The sequence below is a fragment of the Triturus cristatus genome, chromosome 6, assembly GCF_964204655.1.
Source record: "Triturus cristatus chromosome 6, aTriCri1.1, whole genome shotgun sequence".
Lineage (NCBI taxonomy): Eukaryota > Metazoa > Chordata > Amphibia > Caudata > Salamandridae > Triturus > Triturus cristatus.
In genome coordinates, this window is record NC_140589.1 from 299,349,612 (window position 1) to 299,375,691 (window position 26,080).

Below are 26,080 nucleotides of genomic sequence, written 5' to 3' on the forward strand. Positions count from 1 at the left end.
CCGTTAACCCCCCTGCGGCTAGATTTAGATATAAGGCCAATTGGAGATGAGATTGGTCTAAGACCCCTAACTTTCTGGCGTAGATTGTGGGTGACCCCGGAACTGGCAGAATATCAGACAGAAACAAAAGAGTTACTGGGTCTCCCAGGGGTAGAAAAAATTGCTTGGTTTGCACAAATAAGAGACGAGTTCAGTAGGATAGGCAAACCAAACCTCTGGAGTAACCCTGAGGAAGCGTGTTCTGCAGTCTGCAGCTGAATTGCGTACTGTAAAAGATGAGTATAAATTTGAACCCTGCCTGGATGATATTCTACCTTTCTCAGTAAGAAAACTATATATATTCAGTTTAGATTTAGTACCCTTCCACTGCGATCCTTCACTGGTCTGGAACTGCCCAACGTGGGTGCCCGGCCTGTAACCACCAGGAGGAGTAAGAGCTCCATGTTTTATATTTTTTGTCCAGGCTATAAATCTGCAAGACAGCGCTGGCTCATACAGTTGTGCAGGAAGTTAGGGTTTGTGCATTGCCAGGAGGCACTTAGAATTTTGAAGTTTGATACCTCTAAGCCCATTGTTTTTGCTGTCTATCAATTTCTAAATTCAATGTGGTGTAGGCGCTGGGCTCTCCTAAAAACAAGCATTGGCATACCCAATAGGTCTCGCCTTTGGTACCTTATAAGTGTTTAGTTATCCAGCACAATATCCTTGGTGCAACAATATCAAGTGTTGCATGGCTAAACACTTATAAGGTCCCAAAAGCGAGACCGTTTGGCTATGCCGATGCTTGTTTGAGTTGCAAATGTGTTTCGGTACGTTATTTGCTTTCCAAATAACATTACCAATCTTGCCTAAGTTCTTCTGAGTTTTTTGTATGTGATAAAGGAGGATTTTGTGTGTGTTATAAATACCCTCAAAGTTACATACTGCAAAGATGTATACATAGTTTTATATTGAAACTGTCATTACTGTAAACTGAGTTTACAGATTACCGTATGTCAATGAGAACGCTTGCGCTAACAATGAAGGCTTATCTTTAATGAGCCATACATATCATGTTGACCATTTGTGTATAGGGCTGCATATCTTGTCTTAGCAGGAGCTGATTCACAACCATTCCATTGCACTATCCTATAGACAAAATTAACCTTCCAGTTCTGAGAGGCTTAGTTATTGTGTATGGTTTCTTCAGGTCTGCAACTTTTTAAAATACCTCCGAGACAATCTCTGTCGCCAACCTATGTAGGTGAAGTTTCTGATTACATTGTATGGCTTTATTGTTGCACATGTACTACTTGATCACTCAATTCTATCCATAGAGCTTCTGTAGTACAGGTATCAAAAGTGGTTATTTGATTTCACCTTATCAGCCCATCTATCGCATAAATGATTGAACGAAAAGTATATATTTGACTTATGTCTACATTTCTTTTACTTAAGGAGGATTAACTGTTCTCTTTAGGAAGCATTTAAATATGAGACATTCAACAATCGCATTAAGAAATCTGAATTTAAAAGGAGATGTTTCTGGAGATCTGTATGGATTTTCGTATGATGGTTATCTTTAATGTGCACACTTGTAGAAGAATGTCTCTGAATTCTATCCCTCTCATAATAAAAGACAAGCGGCTGTGGGGCCGCGAAAGTGATCGCGATCAAACATCAAAGCGGCGGTGCGGCCGCGAAAGTGAAAGTAATCGCGGAAAAGCATGGCGCGCGCGCCCACGCACATGCACTGTAGCTCTAGGCTGGCCTGGTAGCACTTTTTGGAGCACTCTCAAAAAGTCACGCCAGACCAGCACATGCGCTGGGTCAGGCGAGACCCAAAAATAACTACCCCAGATGCTAATACATAGACTGTTGTTACTCCTTAATCAAAAAAGAGAGAACAACTTGTTCTAATCTTTTTATTTTTTTACATTTTTATTCATGAAGATGATGATTTTTAACTCAGACACTATATGTGTAATCCTTTTTATGTATACTTTTATTTGCATTGATTTCACCAGGATCTACAGATTTCATGTTCCCTGATGTGTACTGTTTGGTCCCTGCAATCGATCTCTTCTTATTGGACCCAGGTTGTGCTTTTCTTTTCTCGTCATTAATTCACTTGCACTTTCCTGAGCCTACTGGCCCTGCCTATTAGCCAGTACAACTAATTTCCTTGGCACACAAAGATGATGCACACTGATTTTTATATGATTGATGGATGTTTTTTTCAAATTTTATATTGCTACGATTTTCATTGTATTGTATACATACTTTTATGGTCTTACTGACCGAAATAAAGGTTTTTGAACTGAACTGAACAATTCCTTTTATTATTTATGTTTTGGTTTTTAAAACGTAAATAAAAGACATTGTCATTTACTATGCCAATAGCTCAAACTCGCGAAATGCGAGACCTATTGCATTGCAAATGCCTGTTCTTTTGTGCTGGTAAGGACTTAAGGCCAGAGGCGTCGACTGAAGTGGGGTGTTCATCAAGGAGTCTTCCTGCCAAGCTAGCTCACCCCGTATACAAGTGCATCTAGGCGGTCAGCTGAAATTGTCACACAATCTCGTTCCCAACAAAAGCAATGGGCCACTAAAAAACTCCAGGACTCAGCCTACTACCCGCAGCCATAGTATATCAGGGAAACATGCAGGTAACAAGGCCATGGTTCAATTCGTTTTCACAATCCCAGGGCTTGCCGCTGCATGTCGGGACAGGTCAAGAATGACATTGGGGTATCCACTGGCATCACTGCGCATAGTTGTGCGGTGCTGTATTCAGTCTCAGCAGACACATCTAAGCTCACCTGCTGCACAAGGCAATGGCCACACTGTGTCCGACAAACTCAGTCACATTAGGGCCCAACACCGGTCTATGCTGCGGTATTTTCCTGTGACAGGATGCCGCACACTACCCGATGGGCGGATTCTCCAGTCCGGTCCACTCTTACCCCGCACGGCACCAGGCAGCAATCACTAACAATGTAAGGGGGACACAGGCAGGCCCTTCAGCAGCTCGTGACGCTGCCGGGCCACAGAGCCTGCACCGTGTCACCTGCTCTATTACTGTTGAGTGGCCGCTGCCATTACACAACCGCCAGCACAACTTCATAGCTGACAAGTTTGCTTAGGAGTGATATTTCCAGGTTTTGGGTTTGCTTATGTGTGACATTTTAAGGTCGTAACTGACACTTTATCGTGCATTGAATAAAGTAGTTATAACCATGAAATAAGATACAAATGGGAAACTCTCGCTTTGCGCATTAAAATGGTTTAGAAATTGAATTAAAACAGACCAGAAAGAACAGTGATTTTCTGTGAAAAGTGAGAACAGACTGAAGGTTTCAGTCACCCAAGGACCGGATGACTAGCCATCTTATCTATACCATGTATCATGGCTTCCACTTTCCCATCATGCCCTCATGCATGAGAACACAAACATATGCACACACAAATACACACAAACGAAATTCTGCAATACATTCGTTAGCCTCAGAATAATAAAAAGTCGACTAATCTCATCAGGTTTACTTTTGCTTCACAGGCAACAGGGCCCCTTCATGCTCCAACAGTTTCTGCCTCCTCATACACATCAAGCAGATAGATGCTCGAGTTCTATGGCATGTTGCGTCATCTAAGCGGCTTAACACCTCAATGTGCTGAAAATAAATGAATTTGGACCTTATTCGAAGACAAATCTGCAAAACATGGAAATGGAACAGGCTGCTAACAAGGTTATCGCTTCTTCAAGCACGAAATCAAGTCATTGCTAATAAAAAGCCTTTTAACGCAAGATTTTTAAAGGTATGTTTTTTATACATTCCATTCTGAAAACAGTGCCTGCTTTATCACAGGAAGTATACCAGAACAGGTATCTGTTCATACTACCCCCAAGCGTTTATTTTTTGCCTAAATACTCGGTGATGAAAAATAACTCAAGAGGATTCGTTGTTACCAGCAAATCTTTTGGGGAGTCAATAGCTACTATTGGTGCCGCAGGTGCAGTGGTACCAATGCCCGTTGAACACTGACAATGCTGGTTATTTCCACCTCAGCTGCTGTCAGGGGCCATTTTCTTTGCATGCACCAGGGCCCATGGCATCCTTGCTGCGCTAGTGATGGAAAATAACTGCCTTTCTCTCACAATATCATTTATGTGTCCGATACATCCGTAAAAAATGTAACGACTCAAAATAGTTCTTAATCAGTAAATACTTTGTGAACTCAGATTCCCACCCTGTCACCTTCTGCAAACTGACAAGTCTTTTGTTCACAATAATAAAAGCACTATTTACTCGACGTAATGCTCAACTGTCTCATATTTTTCACCCCAATTGTTTAACACTTTGAAAATCGACAGCTTTGCCACCAAAACTCCCCCCACACCATGCTCACCCGGACTACAAACACACCTGACATAAGACACGCTGTTACTCACGTGGAGGCAGTCAATGAGTTAAACTCAAAGTAGTTTGTTATGTATTTACTCACTAACCTCTATATGCTGGTTTTAATACCCGGAAACTCCAGTTTAGGTTTATGTGTTATTATGGGACGGACATTTTGTGGGATAGGAGGGGGATCTGTGAAGTACAGTCTCATAAAATCTCTCCATTTAAAAAGCTGATCAACGGGGACGGTGCGGTTTTACTGTGAACAGTGGCTGGAAGTCCATGATAAACAGCTGAGCAAATGGAGTACTGGAGAACACTAGAGTTGAGAAATATATATATTTCAACCGAATCATATGCTGAAGGGTTGAAGAAACACTCAGTAGGAAATGAAAGAAAATAAAAAGGAAGGGAGTGACAGCTGGCTATGGAGGTATAGTGTGGAAATGGAAGAGTTACTGTGACTGTACAGCGCCTCGGCAGAGCACTCTAGTGAAGTAGAAGATAAAACTCCATCAAAGATTTCTAGGGTACACAAACTTACCTATTTTGCAGCAAGCAAGGGTACGGCATAAGTCACTTCAAGTCTGGCGCCTGCTTGATGCCAGCTGCGGTAGGAGCCTTTACTCCGCACAACTTTGGATCACGACGTATTAAGGGACAGGCATCTCAGAGACCAGGTCTCCGAGAGGAGGGGATGGGCTGAAGCGAAGAAATGCACCCGAGTGGCCATTACAAGATGTGAATGACCCAAGGTTTTAAGGCTCGTTATGTTCATGCTGCCGCGGTTGATTTCAGACTGAGAAGTGTTGTGACACCGCCACTGCACCCCTTCTCCTCTACACTATCCCTCTCCACGGCCTTGTGCTGTCTCTGCCTCCCACAGTGCCAAAGAGCACGGATTTAGAATGCAGAGCATACATTAAGTGAGTCTTACCGGGCCCCAGACGCCGCTTTGCTGCTTGTGCTGTCTCTGTCCCCCACAGTCAATCAGTCAATTGGAAAAACAGCACTGATTTGGCATGCATGCGTACGATGTAAGGCATCGCGCGCATGTGAAACAAAGAGTGCAAATGGAGCCATTAATCAGAAAACAAACAAGCACTGAAAATGCAACAGGACTCGTATTTTAGGCGAGCCCTGTGGCATTTTAAACAGAAGTGCGGGTATAAAGAAGGCACGAATGGGAGGGGGTGGAGGGGTGGTTGTGTTAAAAAAACATTACTGACTGCGAGAGGGAACGGGAAGAGGCAGGGGAACAAACCGTTTTTTACAGTAAAGGGGCTGATAGCCTCGGAAGAATAATAATGACGACATGGCCGTCAGGAGGCGGGACTAAGAAGCTAAAAAAAATCAGAATGCTCAATTTATGATGGAAGCCAATGAAACTTATAAATGGAAAGTGGCCGGAGCTTCCCCCAGCTATAGTGCATACTGCATGCCTCGAAAAGCGAGCAATGCGTTGCGCTGCAACGCTATGCGAGACCTAAAAACGGCACATGTGAACATAATTATAGTGACTTGGTGAGTGAAGTGACAAAGTGACAGAATTGGTGTATTGTACAAAAAGGTGAACAAATTCTGTGCAACTAATTACCCTAGGGAATACTAAAAAACAAAGTCCAATTATGATGGAGGTCACCCTAGCTAGGTAAGTAAATTATATAAATTAATCCGTTAGGGGACCTAATACATGGACAAAAGAGCTGTTGACGTTTTGACCCTGACAATCTGCATTGATTAAAGATGTCAACGCGGGTCTTCTTCAGGACAAATAAACAAAATGGACAGCCGATAATCTTGAAATTCTTACAATGTAGGTAAACCTCAATCCCAAAGCATTGGGGAGAGAGAAAATCAAAGGTAATGTCCGATAGATGCGGAGGCTGCGTACCTGTAAATTAATGAAAAGGGGCCAAGGGATTCCAAGGTGCTCAAGGGTTCTCGGCCATGTCAGCAGTGAGCAGTCACGTGAACGAAGAGTTAAGCGCTGCTGAAGTGGTGAATGCTCTTCCAAATCAAGACGTATAGACAAAAGTTGCAACGTCGTGGAAGCTCAAGGCTTGTGGTTCAAAGAGTCAAATGAAAGACAATTCTGTATGTTCTGCTGGGAACGAGAGTGCTTTGCCTAGCACTGGGACATAGACGCATCAGTCAAGCCAAGCGCCACATCGTAATAAATCAGGTCTGTACTTGGCTTGTTGTGGCCGATTGACGGCAGCGATCCGCGAAATGGTTCCCCTTGAGCACCTTGGAATCCCTCTTTCCACCACAATGTACGGACTGTCATAAGGTAGGTCTCTTTTTCTTAACTCCTTATTTCCCTGCATAGTTTCATTGGTGTTGCATTTGTTTTGTTTGTGTGATCAAGCATTGAAAGTTCTTTCTTCTGCAATGTGGTTCAGTGTTAAAAAAAATCTTCAACTATGTGTTGGCTTTTCACTACAATTAAATATTTTAAAAAAAAATAATAACACACTTATTCCACTACTGATATTGTGCAAGTTATGCCTTCCTGGGGTAAATTATTAATTATCCATTAACAAAATAGGTTTTCTTTTTTCCATATTTTTGTGAAATTTTAAGACGATCATGCATTTCTGTTTAGCTCAGAGTGGAAAACCTTTTTCGAAATGGTGATTTGACCATCTGTCCTGATACAGAATGTCGTATTATACATTCAAGGAGTTAGACAGGCATTGGGAAGCATGAGTTGCCTGCTCACCTCTCATCCTCCCAGAGCTCCTTGCTATTTTCGGTTGTGCAGAAATTACCACAGAGAAGGCTGCGTCTAAATCATTAGCTCTCACTCTCAGTATGAACTGCTTTAACCTAAAATAACTGGAAAGCTAAAGCCAATATTATCTAAATGTAACTGGAAAGCTAAAGCCAATATTATATAAATGTTACCTTTCTTCATTTCTTTCTTTATTTTTGTTTTGCACAGTGGAGATGATTCTCTCTTCACTTCAGCTGACCCTCTACAGATCCTTGAAGGCATTGTATCAGCAGTTCATGCCAGTGTTGTAAAGGGGTAAGTAAATATTATGTTTTAGAATATATTTAGAATGTTTTAGCTAATTCCAGTAACACTTGGTGCATACATTAATTTGCTCTAATGATCGAAGTATTTAATGCATATGTTTTGAAAAGTATGCTTTATTAGGAATAATGGCTTCCTTTCTAGATACATATATGAAATGCGTATAATTGAATGTATGCAATTGTGAAAATCCCAAGTGGAACATATGTTTATTGTCTAACTTTCTTGTTTATTGATAGGTTTATTGTGTGATTTCAAACAAACAGCGTCTTCATTTTCCCTGATTGGTCTATTCAGTTGTGCATAAGTCACTAAATGTTGCTGGACATCGGTGTGCAGTTGCTGTAGCATTGAGTTTTAGATAATGCCCTGATCAGAAATTGATTCTCCTTTTTGTAGGTGCAAACTTTGTAAAATGCAAGTTCTCTGTGCTTTTTAAAATATATTTGGACTTTTTTCATATTTTGGGGTGTCTTTGATAGCTGTTCAAAATTATGCTGGCAGGAGGAAGGTATCCGGTTTCAAGAACGTGTGAAAAAGCATAAAGAGTGTGAGTAGTCATGAATTGCAATGCAGAGGACATATAACAAATATCTTAGGAACCATAGCAAACAAGCCAATCTGTCTCAGTGTCATGTGTAAGCACAGTATTATGTTCTCTTTTGACCTCTGATGTAGGGTCTGTGAAGCATGACCTTTGGAGAGAGGTATACAAGTGTACAAACATTACCGACCTGTTTTGGCTACCCCCCTTCAACTGGACCATGATTCCCATTACCAGGACCCGTACAAATAGTCTATTGGTCCGTTGACACTTTCCATATTGTAACAAGCATTTGCAATGCAATAGGTCTCGCATTTACGCGAGTTTGAGCGATTGGCACTGTAAATGATAATGCCTTTTATTCATGTTTTGCTTTTTAAAACATAAATAAAAGGCATTGTCATTTATAATGCTAATAGTTTAAACTCGCGTAATGCGAGGCCTATTGCATTGCAATGCATGAAGGAGACCCTTACTGCTCCATGCTAAAAATTGAGCAGCTGATGTCAGCTTCCCCTCCAGGCATGGAGGAAGACCATAGTGAGCTTCTAAGTAGGGGTGAGAAAGAGCTGTAATAGAGGGGTGGCTGTTAGAGCCTCCTTGGTGTTAAACAGTAATGGTGTTTTTATCGTCAACATGGCTAGCTTTCCGTTGGTTGTTACGCGCTAGCACTTTTGCAGTAGTCAGTTTGATACGCTGTAATATTCCTGTTAATGAAGCCCAGGAAGCTGCATTGATGCCTCTGGTGCTTTAAGCCACTGAGCTATCTTGCTGCCCTTTGAAGTTGCAATATGGCGAATGCTCACAGATCTCTGAAGTAGAGGTTCAAAATTGTAATTTAGTTTACTACACTTCACTGGAAAGTTATGTTGGACCAGTATTTCCATAGTACATTAACCTGACAGAATGAGAGTTATCCTAATATGCCATTTATGGCAAATGTAAATAGCCGACGTTACTAATACCAACTTTAGCAGCACTCGATGTAACGACCGCAGAAGGCTAAACCCTCACGTTCACCTTGCCAGATCCGGAGCTTGTGAACTGTAGCAGACAGCACCGATGTCAATGCGGGCGCTTAACTCACTGAGCCGAGAATGCTGTACTGCCTCATTTTACAGAGCAAGGGATTGCTAACTGAATAACTCTGCCTCATGACCTTACAGTGTTGAGTAGCAAGCTCACGCATTGTTTACTCGAGACATTTCCTGTTGTCAGAGAGTGAGGAAGGTGGAAACTGCAGCGTGCACTCTAAAAGCAAAGATGGCTGCTTAAATAAAACTTGTATGCAAAACAGCCAGTGAGGCATTGTTTTCCTCATTATATGTTTATAGCACTTTGCTCCAGATTTGTTCTCACTAGCGCCGATGCTTTCGAATATTCACTTAATATTTGGGCAGTGCTGCTTTAATGTCTCGTGTTTTCAGCGCAGCTGCTGGGCAGTGCTGCTTTAATGTCTCGTGTTTTCAGCGCAGCTGTTGGCTACTTTCACGTACATGTACAAAGAACCCGCTCTGTGTTATCTATAACCGAAGTCACTGATTGGGGCTTCGATTTCATTCCCATCCCCCGACGTTGATTGTGTTGCGAAACCACCTTCTTGCAGCACCGTCTAAAATTGCAATTTTTCTCTCTCCACAGAATTTTGGCTTTGAGAGCGCAGAGTAGCAACAGGGAGAAGATGCATGCAATAGTAAAACAAAAACCAGCCATGCCCTACACGGTGATGACGAGCGGGAATGAAAAAAGAAGTGAAACAAAACAAGCCTGGCGGAGCGTGACGCGCGCGCGCTTGGGGGCGGGGGAGCGAACCCTTTGAAGTGCTCCCAAAAAGCGGAGTGCATGGCGGCACCAAGCGCGGGATTGTGCGCGTGCTAGCAATGCAATCCGCTTTTTGGGAGCACTTTGAAAAGTCCTTTTACAATAGTCTCGCTTTGCGATCGCTTACGCGATAGCAAGGCGAGACCTAAAAACTGGTCCACATACCTTCTAATTTACAGCTGAAATAAGATAGCCTCCATTTTCGCTATTTACGCAGCAGCGGCCGGCTCAGGTAATCACGGTAGGGCAGGCAGGGGGGAAGCTGACGGACGATGAAATAGGTATTATTTATTTATTGAATTATACCTATTCCGTCGGCTGTCGACTTCCCCCACCTCCCACCACAGCTCGCTCCTCACCCCGCCTACCGTGTTTACCTGTGCCGGCCGCCGCTGCCATTAAGATCTCAATAAAGTTGTTTTCTTGTTCACCTGCTATCAGGGCCGGACTGGCCATAGCAGGTACCAGGCCTTTTCACGGTGGGCTGGAAGGGTGGGGGCTGGTTTTGGACAATTAGTGACCGTGCTGCAATATCAGCCCCCATAACAAAAGCATCAGGATCCAGTCCTACTCATTGCCAGGGCTGGTTTACGTTCCCAGTCTGGCCCTGCATGCATGTATGTCTTTCAGTGGTTATATTCCTCGACCCTTACTAACAAAGTTAATTACAATATTCACTGTCTATGTCTGAGTGCTGTATCGTATGCCATATATAGTTAATCATGTGAAATGACATACATTTTAAAATTCTAATTGTTTCTACTACTGTCAACAAATTTGATTCATATCATCACAACCATCCGACCATTTAGGCTGCGTTTTTGTTTTTCTAGTCTTCTAGTTTTAAAATACCCTCACACCGAACCATTCGTAAATAAGAATGTGAGGACTTACGCCTTAAATATTAGAAAGCCTATGCTTTTTGATGTTCATGGTTATAATGTGTATTTAACTCCTCTTCGAGCTATTAATAATAATATTTGTGCTTCTATGATGCCCAATTGTGAGAGCTTGTGAATTCATATTTATGATCCCTAATTGTGAGAGCGTGTGATTTCATATTTATGATCCCTAATTGTGAGATCTTGTGAATTCATATACTTGCCCCAATAATGACTTGTATTGTTGGTAAGTGGGATATAGATGAAACACAGTCATCTTTCATTCCACAGTAATGTCGGAGGCGTATATTAAATCTTCTCCAATGTGACAAAAGTCATCATTTTATGTTGTTATTGACATTAGGAGCCGTTGATTGGGATATTTCCACCTATGCACTCATATAAGAACCTCATAGTGATTAATATAATTGTTTGATCATTGGCCTGGCTCTGGCTGTTAATCAACACATTGCCTAGGTTGTCCTTTGGGAGTGACGTGTTCATAATGCTTCTTCACACAAAATGTTATCATGATAAAGCACATTATGTGTGGCCCGGTGCTAAAATGTCAGTGCATGTCAGTATCATGTATTAAAGTGGCACATGCTGGATTTGTTGTCTGCTCTTCATACTTGTCGATGTTGTTATTCGATTAAATAGACTTGGCCCGTGGTTGACATTAAATATAGTTCACAAGTTGTTCCTGTTAAAGGGTCTGTGCATAGAGTAGCAGATCATGTAGGACCACATATACTAAAATTGATATATATTAAATTGTGAAATCAGCTGATGGGTAGAGCAACCACAACAACATGCTTATTATATTTATAATCTAGAGGCAGCATATTCTTGTAATGCTTGCTTATATATATTGTGATCACCATAGTCCTCATTGCGTATCAATGATACTTAGGTGTCAGTGGCTGATCAAATATCGTAATTAAGGTGAAATTAGCTAGATGTTTTGTATTTGAAATATATTGTATTAGAAAATCAATGTACGGGCTTATCAACCACAAAAAACCTGCTTTTTAGATTTGCCCTCTACAAGTGACATATGCTTGTAATGCTCACTTATGCATGTTGTGGCTGCCATATTTCACATTATGTGTGTGATAGTTCTAAAGTGTCATTGCTCGTGCAAATATCACAATTAAAGTGATATGCTGGAATTATTATATGTAACTCATAATTATTGATGTTTCTGTTAGACTAAATGGAGCTTAGTCCCAGTTGATGTCTAAGACGATTTGTAAATTATCCCGACATGTGCGTAGGGTACTAGTTCATATTCTAACTTTGATATATGGGCTCATCAACTGTGTTGCAATGATTTCATAGGCTACCTCATAGTTCTAGCATCTTCAGTTTGTTCTTTACTCTTTTATCCTTATGCAATCAATATGTTATTACTTTCCTCCAACTCATTCATACATGGTTTCAAATGAATATATACAAGCTATTACAAAAGTTGTAGTCATACTAAATATGGGTCTGGGGTCCTAATATTACTCATCACATAATGGTCAATGGCATTAATTGTTTTAGTCAGATATTGGATCCCACAGCTTTCGCTAGCAAAGCAGGCATATTAGCAATCCAAGAATTTTCCTAATTTAGAAAGCTTGCCATAGATGCATATACAAATTAATCAGTTTATATGTTTATAAGTTCAAGACTCCTTACAGTCAAACAGCCTATAAAAATGTTCTAATGATTCAAGGGATAAGAGTTCTCAATTTCATAAATCTTCCATCCTCAATAATAAATAGTACTGGTATACTTGTTTAATGTCCAGTCTTGTTGTTATGATCGTCATAGCTCATTTATAGATGGCATTCACTGTTTGACACATCCTTATATATTTAGATAATCACCACAATTAAAATGTTTAGCTTTGTTATATCATTCCAAGTGCTGTCAAAAGTATTGCATATCATGCTGTTGTTTGCATTCCATAGATATCGGATCCATCAAAGTTCAATAAATTTGAGTGAATCAATTTTGGCTTTTTAGATGCTGTATAAATGTATATGCAGCTCAGCATCTAAGTTATGTCCCCATGGCTAGTCTGTGCCCAATGATATAATTTACATCGATTCCTGTTTCCTTAGTTCTAATTCAAGATTACCACCTCTCTGATGTGTTCTCACATGTTTTATGCCATAGTATTTCAGACCAGTCGGGCTTCATCTGAGCGTGTCCCAGATATGTTTGGCAATGGACTAGCTATTATTGTAATTGGATTTATATAGTGCTTACTACCCCTAACAAGGCGTCAAATCGCTTTAAGGCGAGTAGCTCACTACTTCGGTACCCAAGTTTAGTGGTAGTGCAGAGGTTATTGTAATTAGTAATGTGCTGTCAAAAACATTTGCATCCATTAACTTTGTTATATATTAATACCTGGTAACTCTGATCATTAGTAAGGTGTATGTTGTTTCAGGTGAATGGTTGGTGGGATAGATAGGCTGGTGGAGATTAGATAGTGTTACAGGGATAGGGCTTTAAAGAGGAGAGGTTTTGATCTATGGAATGAGGTGCCAGCCAATTGCAGCATCACAATAAGGACTGAGACAGACATAGGAGCGAGAGTAGGCTATACTCAGAAATAGAAAGCGTAGGGAGGATGGAATTTAGGAAAGAAAGGAGTGCAATCACTGTGGGTAAATCAATGTCATTTTTTCATGCACTATTTTGGAGTTTAGTGAGAGAAGGTTTTCTGAGCCAGCAATTATTCCGGGAGTGAAAGCTGTAGAGAGTAACATTTTACATAGTTTCCATATCCAGGGCAGACTGCTTAAACGTGTGATTTCAAGCGTATACATCATTTAAACATTAAGAGCCGTAGATATTGCAAAAAAGTATGATGCCCCTTTTAAGGACTCTAAAGCCCAAGAACCAGGTAAGCAGAGCTGCTCTAGAGCCAGAGAACCATGTCAGCAGATCTGCTGTAGAGCCAGAGAAACCAGGTCAGCTGGGGAACAAGGCGTAGACAAAATATCCAGTGACTCCGGGCAAATCACTCCATCTCCCCATGCCTACAAAAACTGATGTTTACCTGTGCAATGCAACTGGTGCTCATGCAAAGCACCCCAACGCCATGGGTGCGCGCTGCATAGCCGTTCTGTTAAAATATAAGAGGGTTGGTATGAAGGACAAAGGGAGGCTGTACTGGGTATGCAGATGTGGGGCCGGAGAATTGCTAATTAAGAGGCCGATAGGAAGGCCTTTGGTTGGGGCCTTCTTCAGAGGGTTTCCTGGAGAGTTGGCGGGTGAGATGATGTCTGAGTTAATTAGCCCCTTCTGCCCTACAGTCTGATCCTAGCCCAGCCCTCCTCCCCAAGTGTGGAGGAGGCCCTGACACCCATTGTAAAGAAACAGGAAACTAAGTGGGGACAGGAAGAGTGGGAGACACCCCTGTGAATGCAGCGGTCTTTACTCCTTGCCAAATGGCTCTGAGCCCCCCAGGCTTTGAGCTAAGGCCCCACCTCCCTGTACTAGGCCTATACCGCCCCTTCTGTCTCCTGTCTCAACATCGGAGGGTAGAGGTGTATTCCACAAATGACCTCAACCCCCAAAGTTGATGTCCAGCAGCCCCCGTTTGCCCCATAGCCCTCAAGACCGTCTCCGTCCTTCCCAAATGGAGTCTGACAACTTGCGCTTCTATTTCATCCGCAACATACATGCCAACATTTAGAAACAAATAAGAGGGAGATTTAGAGACACTCTCAGGGTAAAATATTTATTTGGGCAGGGACTTCAAGAGGGAATAATGTAGAATAAGACACTTTTTATGCCTCCTGCCCAAATGGAATAGAACCACCCACGGGAAAGAATGTGGCGTTATGGCCACGGCCATGTGTTGAAGGCAGCAGCAGTGTGCGCTTCCCTCACACAGAAGGGCAGGTAACACACAGACAGCAGCACGGCAACCTTCACTTGCACATGAAGGACAGGTACTGCTGTGGGCAGCAAAGGCTGCGGGCTATGCAACACGGAAAGCATTGGATATTAAGGTCCACGTTTTAACACCGCAGAGAACGATCTCATGTTTTGTATATTGAAAAGATGTACTCAAAGTTCTCTGCAGGACAGGGTACGAGGCTACTATGGGAGCAGGAGGACATGTGCGCTACAAGAGTCATGTTTTTCAAAATGCGCGCTAGTTCGATAAGTTGGCTTCTGACACAGATATTAGGGCTGAGTCTGATTTTCGCATCATTCTGATCTTAAAGCGGCTGCTGCAATGCTTTATAAGGCAAAACCTAACTCGTTATTACTAAATCAGGCATTTTGTCCTTCAGCCCTCTTCCTCCCTAATTGATTATTCGGATAAACACATATTTCCCGAATTCTGAACATTTGTTTCAGATATTGGTCCGAAGTCGTTCAAGAATGGAACACAACTGCACTTCACAATTACATTTCTCCAGTGTTTGTCATTCTTGTTTCTCCAAGCACTACCAACTCGGGAAATGCAAAGCAGCTCCAGTGCGACCAAAAACAACAATCACCCGTCACCACCCAAACGATTCCTTATAGCTCACCACCTTCATGTAATAGCCAGGTTTAGGAATGCTTGGTAGGAGAAACATGATTATTTGTTAGTATATCCCTCAAATTAGCAGTTCTCCTATAAGTAATGTGGGAATGAAATCCCTCAAATACCTTAATATGTTTGTCACGTGTGAGCAAATTCCATTTTTTATAGTTTTGTAAAATGTTCTTGTTCCATGCTATATTTAATGAAGAATCTGCAAATAGTTTCCTCTTTTTTAGAATGAATTACATTTGTTTTTTTGCCTGTGTCTGAACTATAGAATAACTTTTCTCTTTTCTTTATTTTCATTATAAGTCTTTATTTTCACCCTATTGTAAGCATTTTGCTGTGTGCTCCTAGATTTACCAGTTGTAATGATTCTTGAGACCATAATCCACCTCAAAAGCTATATCAAAAGAACACTTTCTCCATGCACGTAATTACTTTTCAGCATCTCATAGTGTTCTGAGGTCTTAAATTACCCTTTGATTTCCATTGCATAAAAGGATTTATCCTTTATTACAATTTCCGCCCGTTATTTGAGGCTTTTATTGTGATGGAATTGTACGTCGCCGAGCACAACCCACTCCTAATCAAGGTCACCCTCCTCGGGTAAATTAAAGATGATGTACAAGGACAAATCTTGGTGTAAACACATGAATTCTGATAAAGACATATAACTGCAGATTCCTCACCTTAAAATATTCCCCAGGTTTCAGACTGGATCTGGAAAATCTTGAGCAGTACCTCTGTGTGCCAGTAAGTAGCATAGTTCGGCTCTGCGTCTGAAGTGGCATTTTGGTGCCTATTTAGGTGCCTCCCCGGCACGCTGGCCTCAGTTTCTTTCATTCCACACCAACAGGGAAGATCCAGAGAACTACCTCTGTTATGACTACCTCTGTTATTTTTTGATCAACCTTTATGACGCTATTTTTGAGCTTCGCTTTCAGTGTGCTAGGACAGTGGTTCTTAACCATTTGACTTCTCTGGACCCCCATTTAATCCTTACTGGAATCCAGGGACCCCCACCGAGTCAATTCTGGAAGCTGAAGACTCCGGCCTAAACAATTTCAATGATTTGAACTGCAAAACAATACACAAAAAGACAGAAAAAAGCATTCATCAAATAAATACACAAATGAAAAAATAGTTTATATAACTCGCAAACCAATAAAAAAAAATCTAAATTGCAATGGTAAGGTTGGAGCTTTTCTAAATTTAATTGAGGCCACCCATAGTGTATACTATCTTCTGTTTCATTCACTTGTGCTGCTCCCATGAATCAAACTGAGGGCAACAACTTCATTTTTAACCTCCAATTTTATAGTCCTTAATATTTACAAAATATTTTAAATGTTCTGTTTTACATTTTGCTTCTTTATTTATATATACTTTATTAATCCGTTAATAATATTTAATTTTCGTAGGAGTCACTGACCCCTTGAATAGGCATGGCAGACATCTAGGGGTCCCCGGGTCACGTGCTAAGAACCTCTGTGCTAGGGCATCATGTCCCCTGTCAAACCTTCAGGGTTCAAGCCTTGCGGGGACCACCACAGACAGATGTCTGTGTCCGATCCCCACTTGGTTTGTCTCTGGTACAGTGGGAATAGAAATCCCAGTGGGCACTGATCTAGGATGCAGCCCAGATACAGTAGGAGACTGCAACAGATCTACAGTAGTAGCTGCTGGATCGCTATTTCGTCAACGACAGAACCCTTTCCCTACCCCACCCACAGTTGACATTGGTGACCGATGCCTCTCTCCTAAGCTGGGGTGACCCCCTGGGTGAAGTGGAGATCAGGGGTCTCTGGTGGCGGTTTGCCTCAATATCAATCTGCTGGCACTCCAAGTCATCCACTTTGAATGTTTTTTTAATTTATTTTGTTTATTAAATGTTTTGGTAGTTATTACATAACAGTAATCACAGCAATAACAATCCCATTAGGCATAATACAATAAGGAATTCTTTACATCACATTTTCCAATAATTAACAGATGAGCAATTGTGCAGCACAACGGTATCTCGATGAAAGTTCAGATGTTTATATTAAGGAGTAGTCTTGAGTAGATCAGGATGTTCTCGTAGATATGCAGTGAGTGGTTTCCAGAAATCCGATGGCTTGGCAGCAGTTGGTAGTTCTTCTGCATATATTAAAAAATTGTCTCTACAGTAGACAGCATCTAGTATCTAACATGTTAGAGTAGGGGTTTGCTTACTATTCCAATGCATCGCTACTCTTTGTTTTGCCAAGAGCAGCAGTATAGCAACCAATTTTTTCTTAGCAGACTTCACAGGTATATGAAGGCCCAATAAGCATAATTGTGGTGTGCACGACAATTCACATGGTATGAGTGCACCTAAATGACTGATCACATCTTCCCAGTATCTTTTTATCTTACCACAATTCCATGCAAGGTGTGCAAAACCTGCTTGATCGAGCCCACATCTCTTACAGTGCACACTATACCGTAGTCCATATTTATGCAATTTGAGTGGAGTGCGATAGGCTTGATGTATATATTTGTAATGAATAATGCGGAGATTGCCATTGGGTGTGAGCAACGCAGTAAGAGAGCAGCAGGAAGTCCAATCTTTGTCCATCAGGGGGGTGTCTAATAGTTTATTCCAGTTGTCACGGGTTTTGAGGGTATGTGCGCCAATTTCCGCTTGTACCAGTGTATATAACCGTGAAACTATATTAGAGTGAGTTGAGGTGGCTATTAAAGTCTGTAATAACTGTAATGTAGGAGGTTCAGCGGGGTAGGTAGGATATAATATCCTGATAGCAGCCCTCAGTCTATGATAAATAAATCTGAATAATAGTGATTGGTTGCTAATATAGGACAGGTCATCTCAGGTCATCTAGAGTGAGGAAGGGTCCATTTGGATATAGGTCACCCACCTGCGCTATACCTACTTGTTCTAAGATCATCATGCTGTTTTTTTCTTGTGTGACTGATAAAGCAGGGTGGTAAGTTAGCGGCATATTTGGAGCGTATATGGGGGTTTTGTTCGCTAATTGACTGATGCGTTGCCACGCTTGTGAAGTAGTCTGTATTGTATTTATTTCTCGTGTTGATTAATGAGGTTGTGTATATGCGAGTATGCTGGGTAGTGGTACTGGGTCAGCGTCGCCGTCTTCTATCGCGAGGTGCGGAAGGTATTGTACCAGGTGATACCAATAGTATGCATATTGTGCCTGAGCACATAGGTAATATAGATAAATATCGGGGACTGTAAAACCGCCCGAGGTATATGGAAGTGGCAAGGTGCTGAGACTTATGCTGGCCTGTTTACCCGCCCATATCATTTTAATGAGGTTCATGCGTATCCTATTAAAAATTGAAGTAGGGGGTGGTATCGGTATATTGACAAAGAGGTATTGCAGCTTAGGTAACAGTACCATTTTTATTAGTGATATTCTATCGGCTAAAGAGAGGGGAAGAGTTATCCATCTATTGATTTGTGTTTCTTTGCGGTGCCGTGGTTGTATCTAAGTACTAGTTCAGAGTCCCTATGAATCCAAATTACAAGATATTTTATTGGATCTTCCTGCCATACCAGAGAGAACTCCATTTGTGGTACTTTTGTAATCGCCGTCAACGGTACCACCGTTGATTTGCTCCAATTAATTTGCAGGCCCGAGTATCGCCAAAATTGTATATATTCTCTTAATAGTGGTGAAAGGTTCGCATCAGGGTCTCTGAGGTATAGCACCATATCATCCGCGTATAATGATATGCTAATGGGTCTTAAATTAAACCGTAGTGCCGTGTGTGCGTATTTCTGACGTATTTTGCAAGCTAGCGGCTCCAATGCAATAGAAAATAGTAGGGGAGATAATGGGCAACCCTGTCTAGTTCCACATTGTATTTGTATTACCTCTGATATATGTCTGTTAACTTTGTTACGGGCAGTGGGTGTATTGTATAGAAGGGTAATCCAGTTGGCGAATATGAGAGAAATCTGATTTTTTGTAGTATCGTAAACATATAAGTCCATTCGACATAGTCGAATGCTTTAGCAGCATCTAGTAGCACTGCTACAGCTTGTAACTCCGGATTTAATTGATGTAATAGGGCAAATATGGTGCGCAGATTATGTGCAGTTGAGCGAGATGGAATAAATCCAGATTGGTCGGGTAGGACTATGGTGGACATGAGTGGTTGTAGCCTGGTGGTGATAATCTTTGCCAATATCTTAACGTCTGTGTTTATTAATGATAAGGGTCTGTAAGACTCTGCTTTTTCTGGATTTTTATCTGGTTTTAGCAGTGTCACTATAAGCGCTTCACTTAGTGTTGGGGGGAGGATTTTATTATTATAGGCTTCGTCATACATCTCATGCAGATGTGGACTTAATAATTCAGAGTATGTTTTATAGAATTCTCCAGTATACCCATCAGGAACCAGGTGACTTACCATTGGGCAATGATTTTATGGCTAGCTGCACCGTTATGGGTTGGGCTAGGTATTCGCGGTGAGCATCGGATAGCCACACTTGCACTAGATCTTCAATATATTGTATAATTTCTGGCGCTAGCGCTGTATGTTGTGTTCTATAGAAATCACTGTATGTTTCCACAAACATAATACAGTATGCGTTGGGTATCATAATGTATTACCCTGTTGTCATCATCTATTCGTATAATAGTGTGCTGTTTATGCTCTGTGCGCACTTTTTGTGCAAATATTCGGCCTGGTCTGCCTCCTTCACTTATCTTGTGTGCTGCGTGGCGTCGGGAGGTATATTTTATTTCATCATCTGCTAGTGTATTATATTGATTTATCTCGTCCCGTATATTGCTTAGGCTGGGTGCACTGTGAGTGTTGTCATATTCCGTTTCAAGATCTTTTATGCAATCTTCACACCTCTTCAATTGTGTTAGAATATCTCTTAAAATGCCAGCATTCGTGCTTATACAGATGCCTCTGAGAGTCGAATTAAAGGCCTCCCACAGCGTACCTGCACTGTCAACTGAGTGTTTATTGTCCGCAAAGTAATCTAATATTGCCGAGTGAATTGTTTCTTTGTAGATTGGGTATAAGAGCGCATTAGCATTGAAACGCCACACAAATGGTGGGGGTATATATGTCGGAATCTGTAGGGTCAATAAGACGGGTTTATGGTCAGAGAGCATTTTTGGGAGATGAGTAATGTCCTGGGCCCATGTGCAGGCTTGTTCCGTAATGAGTCAATAGTCAAGCCTTGACCAGCTGTTATGTACTGTCGATGAATGAGTGCTATCTAGTGTAGTTGGATTTCGCATGCACCATATGTCATGCATACGGAACTCTGTCATACCATTTAAAATAATTGAGACTGCACGTTGGTGATGATCTATTGTGTTTTGTGATCTGTCTTGCGCATTGCCCAGTGCGACATTTAAGTCTCCACCCCAGATCAATTCCATAGCTAGTAGGTCACGTATTTTGGTCCAGAGATTCATAAAAAAGTCAGGGTCATCCGTATTCGGTCCGTATACGTTAATTATACCATCTTAGGTACCTCTTAGTATGCCTGTGATAATAAGGTATCTACCTTGCGGGTCTAAGAGCGTCTGGTCTAGCAGAAAATGAGTGTCCTTTCGTATAATATTTGTCACTCCTCGTACGTATCAGGAGTAGGTTGCCGATGTCGCTAGTTCGGCCCATCTGTTTGCCAATTTATCTGCTTTGTGTTTAAGTAGATGCGTTTCCTGGAGTAATGCTACATCAATGTGATGTCTATCTAGATAGGCGAAAACTTGTATGATCTTCCTGGGATTATTTAGGCCTCTGACATTCCAGGTTACAAATTTCAAAGGTGTGGCTTTATTCATAGTGTGCGTTTTTTATATCTCCAATTATACCAAATATGTCTGGTGCTGCATATTGTTGCATCTGTTTTACTCTTGATCATGTGTGCTGTATTTGAAGGTGATATATGTGTGTATATATTGACATAGGATCCCATCACGCTTGTGACTACCGATGTACCAATATTTCGCCCTTTCGCTCCCCCCGCCCACTTTGCCATCCCAATTATTGCAAAGACAATTCCCATTAACTACAGCTAAATTATCCCACCCCTAACCCGTCCCTAGGTTGATAAACGAAAAAACAAAAGCTGTGGTATACACAGTGGAGCGGCAGCCGCCAGCCAACAACCCCAGCGGCAAAGCGACCGAGGTATCAAGCCAGAATCACGTGGAATTGAAAATGGATATAATAAGTGTATCATAACCTAGAATCAATAGTGAGTTACCTGCACGACGGAGGCATCGAACATTGAACCATTTTGATACAGTTGTCTTCAACAGTTATCAGTACAACATTACTTACATAACTGGTGTGTCTCTTAGTGTCTCAAGGTATCACACAGAAAGCATAGAAGTCCTGCAATAGCATTCCAAATAATTCCTTGCAGTGGTGCACAAAGTTCAAAGAAGTGTAGGTAGTATTCTACAGCTGAGGCATGGTCCTGCTCGGCGTGTGTTCCCCTTGGAGATTTACGTCGGAGAGCTTGCGGGTTTTTTAGTTGCAGGAATTTAAGAACTTCCTTAGGGTCGTTGCAGATTGTACTCTTCCCGTCATCTGTAATTTTTAAACGTGCTGGGTATATCATTGCATAAGAAATATTGTTTTCTCTCAATTTCTTTTTCACATTCAGGAATTTCCTTCGTGCCTCCTGCACTTGCGATGTGAAATCTGGGTAGATGGATATCGCCATTCCTTCATGGTTTAATGTTCCCAGTTCTCGGGCTTTGCGAAGCACCGCATCTCTATCTCTATAGTTCAGTATTTTGGCTATTATGGGGTGAGGCTTCTTCCCAGGTGCCAGAGCCTGTGCGAGCGATCTGTGCGCCCTTTCAACAATGAACACATTGGAAAATGTTTCTCTGCCCAGGAGAGCGATTAGTAATGTCTCAATGTATCGTTCCATGTTGCCTGTCCGCGTCGATTCCGCCACCCCCATCAGACATAGGTTACAACGACGTGACCGGGCCTCTAAATCTTTAGTTTTGCAGGGCTTTATCAGCTTTTGTTTGTTTCAGTTCGAGTTGACGTTGAGTGTCCTCTGCGTCCGATATTCGGCGTTCTGCCATGTCGATACGCTCTGTATGTTTGTCCAATCTCTCTGACATTCAATTGACACAGTATGTTAAACAGTCTATCTTGCCATTGATATTGGACAGCGTTGATTGTATTGTTGCAAACATTGAGTGGAAATCCACTGTTGTATCAGATCCTGGTGCAGTTGTGTTAACTTGGCTTTGCTCAGGGGCCTCGGCGCCAGTCTCCACCGTCTTTCGTTGCTGCTCAAAGTGCAGGTTAGGTTGATTTTTATCCGGTTTCCCCATCTTGCCTATGATTTATGGGTATCTCGGTAAGTACCGACAGTTCTCCGCGAGTGCCAGCCTTGTGAGGGTGTGGATGGTTACTTGCTAAGGATTTAGTTATTCTAATCAGGAGTTTCCTCAGATTGACCCAGTGTACCACGCTTGGTTATGACTGTCCTACTAGTGCTCCGCGGACATCTGGTTGTGAAGTGTGCTCCTTGAAGTATAGGCTCTCCTATGTAGATAGAGCGATGTGCTCCCAGGCACCACACTGAGTAAGCACAGGGCGCAACAGTCCGCCTCTGAGTTAGGCTTTTAATCTGGGTGGCAGGGCTTGGTAGAGTGTTACGTCAGCGAGAGGCTTGCACTCGGGCCCCAGAGTAGTGCAGGTCCGATTCAAGCCTGCATGCATTAACGAGGAATCGGCACCTAGGGCTCGTGGCTGCCCATCACTCGAGGATAACTCTGTAGAATGGATTGCTCGTGAGGCTGTAAGCAGCAACAGAAGGTAAAACATTGAGGTTGTAAATGTGGCAGCTGATTGCCTTCCGCTCTCATCCGGGCAGTAACGACGTACTCTGCAAAGGGCCACAGCACACGCATGGCACCCCTTATGCTCTTTGTAAAGGCGCTAAAATGCAGGGTTGCCTACAAGTTTCCTGCACCTGTGATATCATGCATCAGTGGCCATCCCGCGCCCCCTGCCGCCTTCCCGCACCCCAGTTCTGTACCTTAGGGGGCTTGAGGTTACACGCAGGTATCGGGTGCAGCCGGCACTTCTTCATCCACCCCCACCGCCTGGATGCGGTGCCGCCACAGTGATGGTAGAGGTCAGTGCTTCCAACGCAGCTGCAGCTCGATTGTTACTTGCTATTGATAGCTGCTGATGGCTGAGCAGTATGTGGGGAGGAGGCCAGAAACACCCCCGATAGCTCGCAGTGCACTCCACCTGCTGGGTTCCACGGTGCTCTCGCCTCTGTCAGGCCTTCACCTCAGAGGTCGCACCCGGGGCCCACGTACTGACCACGCCAGGGCGTGCGCGTCCACGAGCTCCAGGCCACGTTCCGGTCAGACAGACTGTGCGCTTTTGCTGTATTCCAGGCCAGTTCACACTGCAGAAAAACACCCAGTTCTGTAGCGGATGTCTTCCGTCGTGCAGTCGCTTAGTTCTTATGTCCAATTTGCAGGTTATTAACTCAGGATACGTGAAGGATCTAGGCTCGATCGGGAGAGCTCGCCTACGTGCGACATTTCCTAGCGTGGCTAGCTCCGCCCCCGCTCCAAGTCATCCACTTGGTGTTAAAAGCTGGGGTCGTGAACCTTGCGCCAGGAGGCACTGCACCTGTGGACATGGCTGAAATGCCTGGAGATTTTCCTCGTGGTTTGCCACCTAGCAAATTCTTTCACCATCAGGGTGGGCAATCTCAGCCGTTGACACCTAGTGGATTATGAATGCAGCTATATCCAGATATGGTGAAGGGACTCTTCCCCGAATGAGGAGAACATATGCTTGATCATTTTGCTGCTGCGGAGTAGGCGCAATATTAACAGTTTGCCTTTCGAGTTTCCAAGGTGTCTTTCACTCGGGGATGCTTTCCACGTAATGTGGAACTCTGGACTCCTCTATGCTTTTCCGCCAGTTGCTTTCTCTTGCCCTGAGTTCTTAAGATCCTTAGGACCGGCTGGGCTCAAGTCATCCTAGTGGCACCGGATTGGATAAGGAGGTATCCAGAACTTCCAGGCATGAGTGTATGTCCTCCAGTCAGGCTTGCCCCTACTGGAGGATCTCCTACTGCAGCAGAACAGGGTCCTGCATCCAAAACTGCACATGCTCTACCTCTATGCTTCAGAGTTTGAGCAGCGGCAGGTGAGCACTTTTGATATTCCTTCTGAAGTTGTTAACATCATCTTGGTAGCCAGGAGTCCCTCAACCAAATCAACGCCGGTCGACCTTATTCAACCTTCCCTGGTGCCGATGGACCCACATCTGGGCATACCCGTCCCACTCGGGGTGACAAATGCAAAAACAACAGTTGATGGACAGAATGCAGAACAATGTCATACATTCCCCCCAGTCCAGAGATCTGGGCCTAAGAGGGTTGAAACCCTGAAACCGGTCCTAGGATTCTTGTTTCCAGTCCAGGGAGGACCTGGCTTGGCAGTTCGGGCTGGACTGTTCCCATGAGGCACAGGGTCAAGACTGATTTGCATATGGCTGGTTCAAACTGGAATGGCATGGTGAGCAAAAAAACGATGAATTTAGGCCCAGATCCCTGTACTGGGATGAATGTATGACATTGTTCTGCATTCTGTCCATTAACTGTTGTTTTTCCAGTGGTGATGCATAGGGCAGCCGAGGCTTTGGGCCTGGAGCTGCCTACAGTGACAAGACTAATCTCCTTACGGAGGTGCTTCAACCTGCAGCAACTTCCTCCGAACCCCTCTTGCCCTTCAATGAAGCCCTCACAGATGTCCTTCTGGGCACTTGGTCCAAACCCAGCAGGATCATCATGGGAAGTGAATGTTCTCTTCCTCCAGGTTGGCACTGCGGTCCGTGAATACCACGTGCCTCTTGGGCTGATACTCCCATACAATCTAGGACACCGCTGCGCAAGTGCTGCCTCAGTGACCGGAGGAGGCCCAGGCTGTTCTCCCCGAAGCCATGGCAGATGGGAGAGAAGCAGCAAAATTCACGATTCGCTGTGGACTGGATGGCATGACTTACTGGGCAAAAAGATTGCCACGTCGGTAGCCCTTCGGTGCTACGCCTGGTTGAGGACGTCTAGTTTTTTGGGGGATGTTCAAGCAACCTTGCTGGGCATGCCCTTCGACGGCCGTCGCCTTTTTGGTGACAAGACAGACTCAGCGCTGGAGCGCTTTAAGGATACTTGAACTACGGTCAGATCCTTAGGCCTTGCAGCGTCCTCCTGTCTACCACAGTCTGCCCTTCGCTCATTTTGTGGCTACAAAAGAGGAACCCCACCACATCCGGCCCAGTCTAGCCACCGGTCCACGCAAGCTGCCCGGCCTCTGCGTAGCAGCGGACGTGGACCCAGCGACGCTGGTCTGGGAGCCAGCGGGTGGGCCAATCCACCCTTTCCCCCCATGCAGCAGCCTCCAAACCCTCCTAGTCGTTTCAGCTCTCTTGGCCAAGGGAGCTATTGAAAGGGTTCCTGTGCCAGAAGTAGGTCATGGTTGCTATTCCCGCTACTTTCTGGTGCCCGAGAAGGACAAGGGCCTGCGTCCTATCCTAGACCTCAGGGCCTTCAACTGATTCCTCCTGAAGGAGAAGTTCAAAATGCTCACGTTGGCTCAGGTCCTGTCTGCCTTCGACCCTGGAGTCTGGTTGGTGGCATTGGACTTGCAGGATACCTATTTCCATATCCCCATTGTGAGAAGTTGGCCTGATATATGATGTCACTAGTTCTAGTGTACACCTTGTATCAGTCCAAACAACCCTTATGGTGATTGGTTGTAAAGTCAACCTTATAGACCAGCTATCCTAGTGGTAGCATGGACAAGAGCAGTCTTAGGCTAA

At 43.2% G+C, this 26,080-nt stretch overlaps 1 protein-coding gene across 2 annotated transcripts in view; it reads left to right on the top strand.

Moving 5' to 3' along the window:
- Window positions 1-26,080, top strand: part of NBAS (NBAS subunit of NRZ tethering complex) — a 2,067,161-nt gene that overhangs the window by 1,498,026 nt on the left and 543,055 nt on the right. For both annotated transcript variants that reach the window (XM_085610668.1, XM_085610669.1), the window contains one exon: window positions 7,333-7,419. In XM_085610668.1, coding sequence (XP_085466794.1) covers window positions 7,333-7,419 — 87 coding nt within the window. The remainder of the gene's footprint in view (window positions 1-7,332; window positions 7,420-26,080) is intronic.